The sequence below is a fragment of the Geospiza fortis genome, unplaced genomic scaffold (genome assembly GCF_000277835.1).
Source record: "Geospiza fortis unplaced genomic scaffold, GeoFor_1.0 scaffold237, whole genome shotgun sequence".
NCBI classification, from domain to species: domain Eukaryota; kingdom Metazoa; phylum Chordata; class Aves; order Passeriformes; family Thraupidae; genus Geospiza; species Geospiza fortis.
This window is the reverse complement of record NW_005054319.1, coordinates 1,943,418-1,958,072: the sequence shown is the minus strand read 5'-3', so window position 1 is coordinate 1,958,072 and position 14,655 is coordinate 1,943,418. Positions and strand designations below refer to the sequence as shown.

At 45.3% G+C, this 14,655-nt stretch overlaps 1 protein-coding gene across 4 annotated transcripts in view; it reads right to left on the bottom strand.

Moving 5' to 3' along the window:
- Positions 1–14,655, bottom strand: part of MAD1L1 (mitotic arrest deficient 1 like 1) — a 352,753-nt gene that overhangs the window by 81,864 nt on the left and 256,234 nt on the right. For all 4 annotated transcript variants that reach the window (XM_005420353.3, XM_031056543.1, XM_031056546.1 and 1 more), the window contains one exon: positions 9,935–10,125. In XM_005420353.3, the coding sequence (XP_005420410.1) occupies positions 9,935–10,125 (191 nt within the window). The remainder of the gene's footprint in view (positions 1–9,934; positions 10,126–14,655) is intronic.

Here is a 14,655-nt window from a genome sequence, read left to right as displayed (position 1 = left end):
ATTCATGGACTTGCCTATTTGAAGCAAATGTGAGGAGAGGAGAGGTTTTTTCCTACCATTTCCATGAATGTGAATGAAGACAGTTGATACATTATCAAATCCTTAATATTATCCTTAATATTAAATTATTAGTGTAATACTAAATTATTAGAGCTGTATCCATGTGAAGGATTAATTCCTTAAGTATACAGAACATAAGGAGCTGAGCTGCAAGCACTGCTGCTCCAGAGTGTCAGGTAGGAATCCACCAGAATCCCAGCAGTCAGTCCTTGCACAAAGCTCTCCAGGAGGATTTTCAGGGCACTGCTGCATTCTGTCACTGCTCCATGGACTCAGCAATATTAATGGATTGACACTGTACCACTGATGGGATGTGCTATAATCTGTGCATGGCACATCATGATGAAGGCTCCCTGATGCTGTGAAGTGCCTCAAACTTTCATGAAATGCCACAGCTGGATGCCTGATGTGCTCCCAGCCCTCTCCAGCAGTAACTGCCCCTAAACAGTGGTAGGATGCCTTGGAGCAAAGCAGTGGGTACACTCACAGTAGTTATTATTTTTGCTTTTCTACAAGTGGTTTCATAAAAAAAAGACTTCTGTTTAGATGAGGGTCTTGGGAGAACCCAAACAGAGTACAGACTGGGATCCCATCAAGGATAGCTCCATACAAAGCTCTTATCTTAAGCTGGCAAGCCAGTTTGAAAGAAAGCACATTAACTGGTTTATGCTGTGCCAACTTCATGGTTAAGAACCATGTAAGAATTGAGCTTTTAGACTGTGAAGTGTGGAAGAAATACAAGGATGATAGAGGAATTGCATGGCTGTGAGATGCTGGCTCCTGCCTCACTCATGATGGTGGCCCTTTGGCTGCCAAAGGGGACCTGTGACCCCAACACTCTATTCTCTGGTTCTCATTAGTGCCTCATGCCATCCTTCCCCCTCACCTGCCAAACGTGGGGAGAAAGAGCCAACCACCTCATCACCCAAACTGAATTTAGGCTGAAATCTTTCAGCTGAGATCTACATGAAGGCATAACACAAGCACTTATATTTACAACAAATAAAGGAGAAGACCCAGACACACCTTTCAGATGAAAGCAATAGATGTTCCAGGGCCACACCAGCATGGGAATCTTTTGCTGTGTTTCCTTCCATGCTTGTGAACAATTTTTATACACACAAACACACGTCCTCTTCCCTCCCTGAAGGTTAGAAAATCTTCTGCCCCAGTCAAGCTATAACTCCCAAAAGAAGAGATAAGTCCTAATTATATTTGTATTTAAACAACGTGCTGCTTACTGGAGACAGCAGAGAGGCAGTGACTGCCACCACTCCACTGGTGCCTTTGTGCAGGCTGAGCTGTGCTGCCATGACCTGGGCACTCACATGCTGGTGAGTGCTCTGCTGGATGGTATCAGCTGCACCTCAGAGCTCTTTCCTGGAGCTAACTGCTTTTCCTAGAGGTCTTCTCACAAACCTGTTCCTGGAACACACAGGGAAAAGGGGAAGGAGTGGTACAAAAGCCATCCTGAAGTCCCTTAGCAATGCTCTCACTGCATGCGCTCTGCAACACCAACCACCCCTCACAGCCAGCTGGAGAGGCTTCAGGGTGTTCCTGTGGAGTCACAAGTGGAGGAAAGGTCCACAGGGAGTGCTGAAGTCCCTGACAGCATTTGTCACACAGGGACAGCACAGAAGATGATGCTGTGACAGTCTTGCTCTGGCTGAACAGAGCAGATCAACACCTGCACAGAGGCCCAGAAGGTGCCCAAGGCACCAGAGCTGGCCTGTCCCTTCTCCTGGCCAAGGACAGCAAACAGAGACTGTGGAGCAGCCAGGGAAGCTGGCTGAGATGCAGGGTACCCAGAAACTCCAGGCTTTTCCCCCTCAAGAGGATAAAAACCTCCAGCAATTTCCACTCCTTTTCATGTGCAGCTTTGAACAGAGCCATATGCAAGCGACCAGGGGGCTGTGGCTTGCTGACACGGCTCTGCAAGTTCTGCAAAATCACAAGAGAGCAGCCAGGGACAGTAACAAGCGTGCATCAAAAGCTGCTTTGCAAAACACCCATTTCATGTGTGCTGCAGCGAGGCTTGGTATTCCCCCATCACCCAGGCTCCGAGGCACTGCCTTTTCCTTAAAGAATGCTGATCACACAACCTCTAAGTAGAACATCTTTTGAAATTACCAGAGCCTCAAATAAATAAATAAATAAATAAGTTGTATCGATAGTTTGGTATCAGACTTGAAGTCTGATTTAAAAAATAAATAAATAAATAAATAAATAAATAAATAAATAAATAAATAAAATAAAATTGTTTGAAGGCATTTAATGCCAGCTGGAGGTGGTGGGCACCCACAGAAAAGAGCACCCAAGCCACCAGCCCTCTCAGGATACACTGTGTGCCCAAGGGACAATTGCCTGCATCCATTGCTGTGCAAGAAAATTCCATCTGCCCTGGTTACATCTCCAGCCCATCCACACGCAGCTTCCCCACCACAGGACATTTTGAAAAGCTTCTCACACTCCTGTGAGTCCACGAATTGCAATATCCTGCAACCAGGTGAGAGGGACAGAGAAAACCAGGAGGCTGGCTGACCTAGAGCAGAGCCACGTGGCGATTTAGCGGCAGAGATGGGAACAGGAATCCGGGAGGGGTTTTGCTTATGTCCCCTCTGCTTGATCCCTTTTTTAACACTGTCTTCATCTCACACCGCGTAAACACATCCCTGCCAGCCCACACAGCCCTTTGTAAGCTGTTCAAAAACAGCAGCAGGCGGACACAGACATCCTCCTCTCCTGACACCTCCCACGGGGACACGGGCACAGCCAGCGACAGGAACAGCCACAAGAACGACTCTTCCTTCAGCAAATTGCAACCACGGGTGCTGGGGACGTGCTGGGGGGCAGAGAACAGGGAGAGGGTTCATCAGAGCAGGGAAGGCAGCCAGGACCTGCTCTGCCCTGCCCCATGGCACAAGGATGGAGTCACAGGCTCCTGTTTGGGGCACAGGCACAACCTGCCCCATGTCCACCCCATGTCCCTCCATATGTCCCTCCACAATGTTGCCACACCAGCCTGGATGCTCCAGTTTAATTAAATTCTTATCAGTGATTTGTGCTCCTTGATGGTGCACATGACTCACTCCAGAAAGCACAGGCTGTCCCTGTTTCATTAAATAGGAGTTATTTCAATGAAGGGGATTTGGACGGAGATAAATTGCAAACTTATTAAAAAATAGGTGCATTCCAGTAATTTTGTTACTTATTATTGCAGAATCACAGAATCATTTAAGTTGGAAAAGACCTGTATGATCGTGGAGTCCAACTGTAAATCTAATGCTGCCAAGGCCACCAGAAGCCCAGGAGAGATGGTGAGGTCCTGCAGCTGGGATGGCTGATGCCTGTCACAGCCTGGATGAGGCCACCAGCAGTTCCAACAGTGATGGGGGCTGAAGTCAGGTGAAGAATTTGTGTGGATAACTCAAAAGCTGCCTTTCTCCAGTGCTCTCCTCCTTTGCCAAAGGAAGTGCAGACAGAGAGGCAGAGCTCATGCCAGCAGAATTTGGGTGCTGTGGGGAGGGAAATCTGGGAATGCTGCAGTGGCACTGCTGTGTCCTTGGGGAATGAAGGAGCAAAGGGAAGGGAAAGTGCAAAAGCAACTTGGTGGTCAGCAGCTGATGACTGCAAAACAAATGGAATTGCAGCGACAGATGGCTCTCAGATGGCATCTCAGAGCCAACCTCATGTTTCGGGTCCCAAACCAGACCTGCTTTTGTGACAGCTTTTGTATCTGCCTCACCTGGTAACACAGCAGTCACTCCAACACAGAGGATGCACCCACAAGAAAGAAATCTCTGACCTTTCAGAAAGCCTCACCCATCCCATTCTCCTTTTAGTCAGGAAAGACTCTGCCACTGGAATAATGCTCCAATATCACCAACATTAATTACCTCCATGCCTGGGTCTACCTTGGCTGACTCTCAGACATGGCAGGAAGGGGAACAAGTGGTGCCAAGACACTGAAATGGGTACTGTGCCACACTGGCAAGTAACAGGGGAGGGTATTCCCAGCCCAAAGGTGCTCTGTGCTCCCCACCAGCACCGTCCATTTATTCCCACAACAGTCCAGAGACATTGGCAGGAGCATCATCTACCTTGTACAGGTGGGGAAGAGAGACAGACAAAGAACATTTCCTCTGTTCAGCTGGAAGAAGGTTCAGCCCAGCCTCTTCAGGCCTTTGCTCAGAAATTTTGCAGTCAAAAGGAAAACCTTCTGTTAGATTTTTCCAGTATACTCGAGATGACTGGCTTCATTAAAAACAAAGAAAGAAAAAGCCCTAATGTGCACTAGGGAATAGGCAGTTGTTCAGAGAAGCATATGCAGTAAGAGAGAAACTGTGTAAGGAAGAAAAAAAAAGCATGAAGAGCAATTTGAAGCCAGTAGCAAGAATTAAAGCTGGGTCCTAACACAAAACAGGCTGCTACAATATATGAAAGAAAATTACGTGTGGGAAGGTTAAACACAGGATTTGATGCTGTAACACCATAGACTGCTCAGCAGCTACTTTTAGAGGCTGCTGATTAGTGCAACCCAGGATGGGTGCTTGCTGACCCTTCCAGGAATCCCAGCAATCACCCAGCAGGAAGGCACCATGCTCACACAGCGACAGCCAGCGCCCCTGGAGCTGAGCTGAAATCAAGCCTCCAACAACCCCACAAAACACAACATGAAAATGAAATAACTTGCAATTAACAAAAATGAGGAGTTAAGAGGGGCCTACAGTCCCTAATCAATCTCTTGCTGCCTGGCCTGCTCCACCAATGAGCCCCATTGTTCGTTTTGATTGTGTGTGCAGGAGTGTGAAGCGGCGGCTGGAAGAATAGCTCTCCATCAAAACTGTGATTTCCTTCTCCCCTCGAGACTCATCAAGGGTGAAGAGCAGGAGAGGGGAGAAGATAGAGATACAAAAAGAAACAAACAGCTAGAACAGGCTTCCTCAAGACACTCTGCTAGGTTTGAGGAGGAATGACTGAAACTGCAGGTGTGCCAAGAATGTGGACTCAAGAATCTCAGCTCCCATCACTGCTGTCAGCTTCAAGATGAAACAAGAGTACTCAGGAGAATAAAAGTAATCCCTGCATTAACCATCCTGCTTATTCTGAGCTGTACATCATTCACCAGCGTGCCCTGGCCAGACTGGTACTCAGACTGTGCTGGAATCTCAGCAGACCAGAGTCTCTCTCTGCACATTTAACCACATGAGTTTTGCCTCCCCCTTTCAGCCAGCAGTTTGTCAGCATCACTTTGTGTTTGAAAAACGGCCTCCAAGTTCTTCCTTGTTCAATCCAGCTTCAGTTCCTTCCTGAAGAAAAGAGAATTAAACTATGGCATCTTGTGCACACTGCTGCCCTGTTGTGTTTTACACACCTGGTCAATACAGAAGCAAGAGGACAGCGAGGTACCCAAGCCATGGGGCAAGCTAAGGAGGACTGGGCAGTTCAAGGTGGTGTCTGTCCTTCCACCACACCCTTCTTCCATTCAAAGGAAAGAAATATTCCATATCCTTTTTACACCCTCATGCTCAGCCTCTGCACCCACAGTGATCTACATCAGAAGCAAGTGTTCACTTTTCAAGTGGTCCTGAAGTTTGATAGTTACAGTTCCCCATACAGATCTGCAAATTCTGTATTTAACACCTTAAAGTGTGCAAAGACAGTGTATGTACACCAGCTTTGCACAGCCTTTTAATTTATCATGCTGTAGAAAAGCTGTTGATTTTACTGGATTTTATGACTGCATTACCAATCCAACAGAACACCAACAAGGGTTTTGTTTTGCAGCAAGAAGTGCCAGTCCTGGAGCAAGCCACATTCTCAAGCCATGTCAAGATGCTTCTGGATTTGTTTGCTGTCTGGTATCTTGGGTATTCTCTCTCAAGGAATACAGCCTATCAACCTGGGGATGCTCTTCCATGAGCTGGTGTTTGGGATTTCATTTGATAATTTTGACAGAAAATAACAACACGGCTGAGACCAGAAGAAGAGAAAATTCTGTGCTCTGCAAGACTAAGCAGGGAGTTTATAGAAAATATCTGTCTAAAGGCAGCCTTGTGGCCAGGATTATTTATGAGCTCAGATACATAACACCACTGTGACACTGGAAAGAGTTTTTCTGGTTTCACTTCCTTCCCAACCAATTTAGACCCAAATAATTTAGGCATGAATTATCAAGAAATCTGAGCACACCTTTTTAAGAAAGGAGAGGAATCTGACCCCAGAAAGATTGCAAACATTGACAACTACAAAGGATCAGATTGATGACCTGTTCAGCCCAGGATCTTTTCAAAGTGACCAGCCCCACATTCATGCTGCATCACTGGAAACAGTTTACCTGAAGCATTGAGAATAATCAAGAACAGACTGCTCCCTCTTCTTCACTCAAGTCTTGATTCCCATTTCCAGGGGATGGACTTGAATGTTGCCAAGTACAGAAGCAGCAAAATCATTTGTACACCCAAGCCAAAAAAAAAGCAACATGAAGGGGAATTCTCTTCCTAATCTCTATAGTAAGGAATTGTTTTTACATCTCCAAGTAGAGAGCTCTGAATGTCCCTACTTTGGGTAAATGTACATAGTTAATGTAAAACTCGATATTATTATTTGCCCACAAAGATATTTTAACATTTTAGAAAATGCAGTGGCCTCCTGCTCTCAGTGGTTCCTTGAAGCCAGAGGGTCTATCAAATAAAAGGATTTCTACTCTTTTTCTTTCAAATTGATTGACTTCAAATGCTTTGGCTGGGACTGTGTCCTTAGGCACACAAAAAGAAAAAAGCCCGCGATTTAATTTCTTTCCACTGTTTGTTCATTTGTACAAGTGTCTCCAAATCATCTCCTCTTCAAATTTGACCAGTCTTTCTGTTTACTGAAGGACTTTCTTTGTCTGAAACAATTGTCATTGCCTTTGTAAAGACCTCATTTCCTTACTCCCATTCAGGACCCAGCCAGAGACAAGGATAAGCAGCACAATGTACTCCTGGCCAGGCAATGACAGCCTGATTTGCCACCTCCTCATTCCCAGCCAGATAAGCTGATCCAGAGGCTCCCCAGAAATGTTTGTTTGTTTCAACAGACATCTTTAATGGCTTGTTACAAAGGGACTTGAGGCAGTTCCTGGATATCTGATGGGTGGGCTGGTCTAGACACACCAGTGAAGCATCACACAGAAGCCTGTGCCACGGCTGGACACATCTAATGAAGCAGCAACAGGAATGGAATACAAAACTGTCAAGTGCCCGAGGAGCTACAATGCATTACAGCCCACAAAAAAATCATCAGAATCTAAACTCCTGGTGAGGAATCTGTAACAGCCTTTCCACAGTGTTTAATTGAAACAATAAAAAGGAGCAAACAAACAGGAGCGAGCTGTGAAGCCTGAGATGTGCCTTTGTGCCCACGCACTCACAGAGGGGCTGAAAATCACTGGGACATCCTTCAAGCTGATGAGCTCATCTGTTGCACTGATAGGGATCACCAATAAATACTGGTATGGTTTCATTGGAATTCAGTGCTCATTTATAGATGCAGTCATTGACATTCCCAGCACAGCACTGATTAACCCTTTCACTGGAGCTGTAATCCCAATTAATGCAAACTGGCTGGACACATACAGCAGGTAGATAATAAGCTCCACTATAGTAACAGCACACCTTGGCCAGGAAAACCAACATCTTTCATCTTCATTTAGCTTTGAAGGGGTTACATTACAGGAGCTCCTATTGCATCCCTCACTTAAAATTAAATGCCACCAGCAGTGCTACTGAAATATGCTTTTAAAGTTTACAGCTGAACTACAGAAGCTTGTAAAGTGCCAAGGGACTTCTCTGGTTTAATTATATAGACCCTGTTCCATAAACTGCTTGAATAGAATAAATACAAATAGCTTCCATGCTTTGTGACCTCTCTGGGTTAATGAAATGCACACAAACACCCACAGTCTGCTATGGCTCAGAAATTCCACAGCATAAACACACAGCCCTGCTGGAAGCTATAGTCAGGATTCAAGCCTTCATACATACAAGAGAACCAGCTGCCTGGACTCAGCAAGGAAATAATTTTTTGTTTATATTCTACTACTATTCAAAGCTGCAGCCAGTGGGAATTGTCTGCAATTTACTTAACAGGGAGAAAAAGCCTGAAGTTTTTAAATTCATGTTGAAGTTAGCGAATCTGCTCTTCTTGTCCGGAGAGGTGGTAAGGTAAGAGAGCCTGAGGAATTCCAAGAATCAATAAATGACCCACCCTTGGCTCTAAGAAATATAAGATCATCTTTACCTGGTGACACTCACCTCCATCCTTGGGACATAGTTGGGAATAAATACTCAAGTGAGGAAGAGAAAGCAAGAGAGAAATCTGTACTTTAGTATCCCCTGTCCTGCATATAAATCATTTATATTGCCATTTCACCAAGTAGAGTTTCCTTCTACCAGTGGCAAGCTCCTGAGCTTCCAGCCAGTTCTTGTTCATGTGGCCAGCATACAATCTTCTTACCTTTTCTTAACTTTCTCCAAGCATGCCATCTCTCCTGTGGTGCAGAAAAAACTGCAACTTGTACTGTCCAGCCATGGCATCCAACAGACATCTCCAGGAGCCTGCTGAAGTTTCATTCGTTGGATATTTAACCCTACAGGTGTGAGCACAAGTCTCTGGAGGTGTTAGAGCAGCATTGCACCATCTCAACAGAGAATCGAGTAATTTCAGGATTCAATGGCAGCACCTTAAAACCAACAGAATTATTCTCTTCCCTGGGCACTGAGCTGCTTTTGTCGCTGCCATGTGCCTCAGGTAATCCAGAACTCTCCTAAGGCCAAGCAATATGACTGTTTTGGGGATATTCTCCTAGTTTTACTAAAGATCCTAGGTGCTGTCTTATACACACCCTCACTTACTCTATTTGTTGGGTTTTATTTGTTATATTTTTTTTTCCTGAGGCACTAAAGTTGCAGAACAGGGAAATATTTCTCCCATTATGTAGAGAAGCAATCTGGCAACCATCCACATGTGGCACACAGCTGTAGGTCTGCAGAAACAGAACTTCCCCACTGCCTGCTTGTGGAGTTCCCTCCTGTACTGAACACCTCCAAAACCCTTCTTAAAGGAGATTTGCCCTCGGGAGGCAGGTGTGATTCTAAGGGCATGGAGAAGAACAAAGTTCTCTCACTGACCTGTAAACTTGGGCTGTTGGCACTTGAACCAACCTAAAGACAGGACTTAACATCTTGGTGACTTCTAACATCACACCTCAGCTCTCTAATGCATCAGCTCAGAAGGTAACAGAGGAGGAAAACAGCCCCTGTATCAAGCCACAAGCTCCCAGCCCACCCAGCCAGAGCAGTAAAGCACCCGACAGACAGAAGACAGACTGTTATTGCTACTCATCTGTGCCGTTCACATAAATGGCACTTCACACACACCAGCATGAGTTGCTGCTCAAAAGGGATTCCAATTTACATAAAGACAAGATGATGACACGCAGACAAGCTAGAGGATGGTAAAAAAACATAGGGACATATATCTCATAGTGAAGTAATGATGAGCCTTGATGGTTACATAAGGTTTTATTACTGCGGCATGTAACTGATAATATAAAAAGGTGAAGTGCCAGGCCAGATGCCTGAGGTATTATGCACAGAGAGTCTCTTCTCTTTACTCCAGACTTTGATATATAAGTGGGAGACCAGATGTCAAACCTCCTACTTTTTAAACAGAAGAAATGATCTTTACTTCCCTCACGAGCAACACTCTGCCAGGTAACAGGGGGCAGTGATTTTCCAGTCTAATCACTGAGAAAGAGCAAATACACCCTGGCACGTTGAAAAAAAACCAAGAACCCAAAGAAGCAGGTGCAGGCAGGGGTGCACAGACCTACCTTGAAAAGCAGACAGTCCCCCTGGTGCTCAGCATAGATGGAGCTGAGCCTGTACTGGTTCTCCGTGGTGATGTCGATCTGGTAGCCCGTGAGAGTGTAGCACACCTTGCGGAACTCCTGGATCTTGGTCTGGAAAACTTCTTTCAGGCGTTGGTTTTTCAGTTCTGCACTTTCCACTTGCTTCTTCAGCTCTGGGTAAGGGAAGAAAATGGGTATTTTCTTATATGTCACCAGCACGGAGCCCTTGTGCTGTACTTACAGTGCTAGCCAAACGGAGTGAATTGAAAAGGTTAATTAAAAAGTGAATTAAGCAGGCAAGAAACAAGCAAGCTGGATGCCTCTCCTCCTGGCCCCAGCAGACTAAAAGATAGTAAACTGGGGAGTAAGGAAAACAGACATGTCTTGGTGGGATGGATTTTTCCTTTGCTCAGCCAGTTTTTTAAAAACACACTACAAAAATTCAAAGCTATAGCATCCATTTCCCCACATGCACACGGCTTGTTTTCTACACAGAACCCAAGAGAAGGGTGCTCCTCTACAGAAAGCAATAAAGTGGAAAAATGGTCCAAAATACACCTCTGTATGGTTGCATCAGGAGGAAGCTGCCTACAAGTGAAATCTCCTCCAATGGAGAAGATTTGAGGTAAGTGCTTTGATCTCAAATTGACACGCTTAGAAATCCCTCAAGGTTTGGGAAGGGGCTTTTATTGTGATAAAAAGCCTGGAGAGCACCTCTGCCTCTTTGCATTTGCTACCTTAACTGGACTAGTCCCTATCAGAGAGGTCCTGGGAGACTGCCTGCCACTCACCCTGTGTTTTATTGCTACAAAGGGAGCTGCCAGTACTGTGAATCCTTCAAGAGGATACACAACAATTACCATGAATCTTTCACCCAAGGTGCCTTCTGAGTAATTAAACCTCGATTTATCATCCCATTAATTAAAGAGATTGGCTTTACTTTAATATACACTAGAGATGTCTCCCAAGTCAGCCTGTTTTATCAACACTGCAGTCCAGGGTTAGGAAAAATCCTGACTCTTTCCAACAGCAAACAAATAGACTTCCTCAGTCGAAAACCTCTTTGTCATTCTGAGGTTTAAGGCTTTGTGCTGTGATCAGAGACATAATTGCAGCATTTGCAGCCCATATGTCTTTAGTTTAGCTACTTCAGGTCCAGCAGCAGGACAGCAGCAACTTCAGAGCAAGGTGACTGCTGGAATATGAGGAATGGTTTTGGCTGGGTTTATGGAGCCCATACTAAAACATTATCGCTTCCCAAGTGAGCTGGAAATTTTTTTGCTTGAGTACTTGCTGGAAAGTGTTTCCATTGGCCTCCCAGGCACAGTGCAGGGAGGATGGAGGATGGAAACTGCAAGGCCATGGACTTGCCAGTGACATTCACCTCTGAGCAGCTGCAGGCACACCAGGAGAGAGCCAGTCACCTCTCATCTCCTGTACTGCTCTGGTTAGGCACTGTGGGTGGAACAAAAGGATAATTCAATGTGTTAAGGTAAAGTGCCTTAAATGCCACTGAGGATGCCCCTGCTCAGAAGTACTTGGGCCTTAACCAACTCAGTTTAATCCCCAGGCAAGGACAGGAACTCTTTAATGGTTAAAGAGAACTGCATGTCCCTTTACTTCTGAGTCAGAGCATCCACTCAGGGAGAGTTAACCCTGGCCAGCTCCTTACCTTCAGCAAATCCAGCTCCACCTTCCTGGGCAGCTTCTGGTGGTGATGTGCAAGCAATTATTTACCCTGGGCATCCCCCACCTGCATCTTGCTTTATGAAGGGGAGCAAACCAGTTGTGGGGAACATCTCCAGTTGGTTCATTAAAACTCTGCTATACAGGGAACCTCACAATTGTAGGGGGTGTAAAGCAAGTAGAGACTATCCAAACTACCCTTAATGGCCTAAAGGGTTGTGTCTTACACACAGTCCCTTCTCATGAGCTCAAAAAGGCTCTTTTCTGACCACCCACCTTCCCACTCACAGCAACTCATCAATGTGTAATTAATTCAACCCTTCTCTGGATTATTACAATCCTTTCCCCATCATCTCAGCTGGGACTGGTTTTTGATTAATCAAGTAATCAGCCTCTGAAACTGGGAGGTTAATGGGTGGCTCTGACCTGGATATTCTCAGTTTTCATTCAGCTATGCAACTGTTAAGGACAAAATCCTATATATGAAAGTAAAAATTCAGTGACCACACTGCAGTGGTAAATAACATTTCGTCACTGTCAGAGACAGCTCTGCCTTTAATATATTGCCCATGTCCAACAGCAATATTTTTTTCCTTAATAAATGCAGCCTAGCCTTGGAAAAGTAAATCTGCCTCTTCCTGCTGCATCTCAGAGGTTGCCTTTCCCAACTTTTATAACCTCGGAGGTGGATGGCACCCTAATTCATTAACTCCTTGAACAGCTTTCGTTATTCATGAAGAGTTAGTGCTTTTTCCACTGCTTTGTCTCTCAGATTTGATCCTGCCAGTGGCCACCAGGAGCATCCTCACCCCCACCCAACAGTGCTGGCCTAGTTAAACAACCCTCTGACTCTGCAATAGCAACTATGTGATGGCAACTGCTTCCCTCCACTCCCCTCAGGGTGAGAAAGGAAAAACTTTGACTACAATCACTCTTTTATGCAAGAAATCTGGAGCTTTCCAGTGTAACTGAAGTACCAGGGAGCCTTCACCCCCGACTGGACTGTGTGCCCTTGCTCCCTCCCTGCTGCTCCTCCTGGCCCTCTTTCCAGAGCCTGCAGCAGGGCTGGTATTCCTGGCTGGAGGAATTATCTGCATGAAAAACCTATCTGCTCGTTAGAGATGCCTTGTGTCAGCCACTGGCACAAGGTGCTGAACTGGGGAGCTGCTAATGGAGATGCAGCTGAATGTGCCAGGGGTGGGATAAAGCCTTGTCATCCCTCCCGTGACTCCATCGGGGCTTCTTTAGCTTAGGGACAGAGCAGGAAAAAACCCAAGCACAGGGACACGAGAGGAATGCCTGAGTTTGCAGCTGCCCCCGGTGAAAGGTCCACTGAACCCTGCCTGTAAAACAGAGATTGCTCTTCCTTTACGCCCAATTAAGCCGCAGTGCTCAGCAGCTCAGCTCCAGCTGGTGCCTCCCTCCCGCAGTGTTTATCCCCTGGGAACAATTCAACCCGGGGCTATTCCTGGTTTAACTCAGGACAGCACTCAGCACTGTGACTGGCCCTGCTCTCCACTGAGGGATCTGCTGACACAACCAAGGAAGCACAGCACCATGAGCAGGATCCTTGGAAGTGTAACTTCAGAGGAAGGTAAACTGAGACTTGAGAGAAGTCAGATGGGATCCCACTGCTGAAACAAAGCCATTTGAGATGTCCTGGGATATCTTTCATACCTTTTTATCATACTTCTGCAGGAAAGAAGCATCCTGCAGGTTCTGTGTGATACCAGTCAGCCCCTGGCCAATGTCTCAGACATTGGGGTGTCTAAAATGGCAAAGAATGATCAATTTTAGGGTACCTATGGAGCCTCTCTGCACCATGGGTCTGTCCAAGTACAGACCTGGCACCACAGATTCCCTGCACCCAGCCAGCAGGACAGCAGCATATGCACAGACTTGGGCACAGTAATTAATCTTTCTAACAAGTCCCCCATCAAGTGAAGATGTTAAGCTGAAATGCAGCTCATTGTTTGCTCTGCATCTGAATTCAAAGCTGTGAAAACGCTAATTCTTAAGCCTCACCTAATACCCTTAATTCCCGCCAAATTTCTTGCACAGTCAGGAAAAATTGATTTAAAAGTCATCCCTTGCACAGAGTGCAACTCAGCTGTTTCAGAGCAGTGCTTAAGGCAGAACCACAGAGACCCTGGCACAGAGGGAGATCCTTTTGTGATGGTCAGAGCAGGGCTCCAGTGACAGCACTGATGTGTCCACCCCTTTCATCTACCACCTACAGAAAATTGAATATTTGATCCATTCAGATCTTTCCCAATGTTTGGAGAATTAGGTTTAATTACATCTTTAAAAGACAGTATTTGAAAATGAGAATCTCTGTATTTAGATAACCTGTTTGAGTATTTGACCTTGTTCCAGTCGCACAGCACAGGTGAGAGAAGTTGCAGAGGCCATGGGCGGGGAAGGTCACATCACAAACAGTCTTCATCCCAAAGAAGGGATGCCAAAACATCTCCAAGTTTATGAAACAGATAAGAACTGAGAAAATAAGCAGGAAGTTACACAGGCCATGCCTTGGTTGTGGGTAATGACTGGCCTGGAAAAAAAAAAAAGGAGAATAGAGAGAACAAGAAAATATACAGAAATACTGTCCCATCTCCTTTGTATTCAGGCTGAGAGTATGCACAAAAAGTTGCCTGTCCTGAAGAGTCTGATGTGGGAAAAAAAATCCTCACTTAAAAAAAATCATTAATCTGTTAGAAAATTAATATTGCCAAATGATTAATTCCTCCTAATGATACTGCTTCTCGAAACACCTTGTATTTTCACACACTTACATTGACTTTAATGAATAATTCAAACTATTTTGGATAAATAAATAAAATATGAGTTGGGCTTTTTTGGTCTCATATTGGAAATGTCACTGCTTTTTATTCCATTGCTTTGACACTCCTTACATCTGAAACTGTTCAGAGCAGCCTGGAAATACCACAGCTTTGGCTCTTGCTCCAAGTTCAGCCAGGTCAATCAATAACAATAGCAGTCTCTACACCAAAGAA